We start from the raw sequence: 1,009 nt of genomic DNA on the forward strand, positions 1-1,009 counted from the left end.
GCCGGCTTCACCCCAGTTGGTGCCCCACGAGTTGCGGATCTTGTACGACGTGCCGTCGTACCCCACGGCGACGACGGCGTGGTCCGAGTACGAGCCGGGGCATTGCGTGATCACACCCGAGCGGTAGTTCATCCACACCGAGTTACCCGCTTCGACCAGCACCGACGGAGGCTGCGTGTTGAGAGCCGCGTCCAGCGCCGCCTCACCCTTCACGCGGACGGTCGCGCCAATGCTGAGCTTCTTCTTGGTGCACGAGTTGGCGTTGCACGTGCCGGTTTGGCTCGTGCTGCCCGACGTGTACGGGTAGTCCTTCTCCAAGCAGAGCCCCGTCGTCGACACGTACGTCATGGCGGCATACGGCCAACCGCCGTTGCACCCCGCGCTACCACTCGCGGTGGAGCAGCTCGTCACTTGCTGCTCGGACAGGTCGAGGAGCTCGCCCGTCACGATGCAGTGCGCCGGCTCCGCGGCACCCACGGCCGAGAAGGCCCAGCACGACCCGCACTGGCCTTGGTTGCGCACGGGGTTCACGCACTTGCCGGTCGTCCAGTCCACAGTCGCCGCCTGGACGCCGCTCACGTTCAAGTCGGCCTCGGGGACCGAGCGGAACGCACTGCGGCTTTCCTCAAAGGACACACCCTCCACGAACTTCTTGAACTCAGCTTGCGTCATCAGAGCAAACGGGTGGTTGTAGTCGAACGTGGCTTCAGGGTTGTTGCGGCTGGCCTCTTCGATCGCGAGCTTGTTGTCGTAGAAGCGCTGGAGCGCGTCGTTTTCCGCGTCCAACGGGCTCGAGCCTTCCATGGCGCGGGGCATCACACCCTGCGCCTCGGCCGCAGCGCCAAACTCTTCGCGCCACTTGGCCAACTCGGCGCGCAGCTCGGAGCGCTCATCCGCCGACAGCGTGCTCACCGACTGCTTGGTGGCGGCAGCGGACGCGACAAGGAGGGCGCCAAACAACTTCATGGTACTCGAGGGGGGCTGAAGGCGAATTCAAAACTGGCTGTTG

General features: G+C 65.2%; 1 protein-coding gene across 1 annotated transcript; it reads right to left on the reverse strand.

Moving 5' to 3' along the window:
* Positions 1–7: 7 nt before the first annotated feature.
* H310_13590 (hypothetical protein) lies at positions 8–966 on the reverse strand (the record flags this gene model as incomplete). The annotated part of the gene is made up of 2 exons (XM_008881143.1): positions 8–39; positions 117–966. The coding sequence occupies 2 exons, from the start codon at positions 964–966 to the stop codon at positions 8–10; spliced, it is 882 nt and encodes a 293-aa protein (XP_008879365.1).
* Positions 967–1,009: the final 43 nt, after the last annotated feature.

This window comes from Aphanomyces invadans (assembly GCF_000520115.1).
Source record: "Aphanomyces invadans strain NJM9701 unplaced genomic scaffold supercont1.53, whole genome shotgun sequence".
NCBI classification, from domain to species: Eukaryota; Oomycota; class Saprolegniomycetes; order Saprolegniales; family Verrucalvaceae; genus Aphanomyces; species Aphanomyces invadans.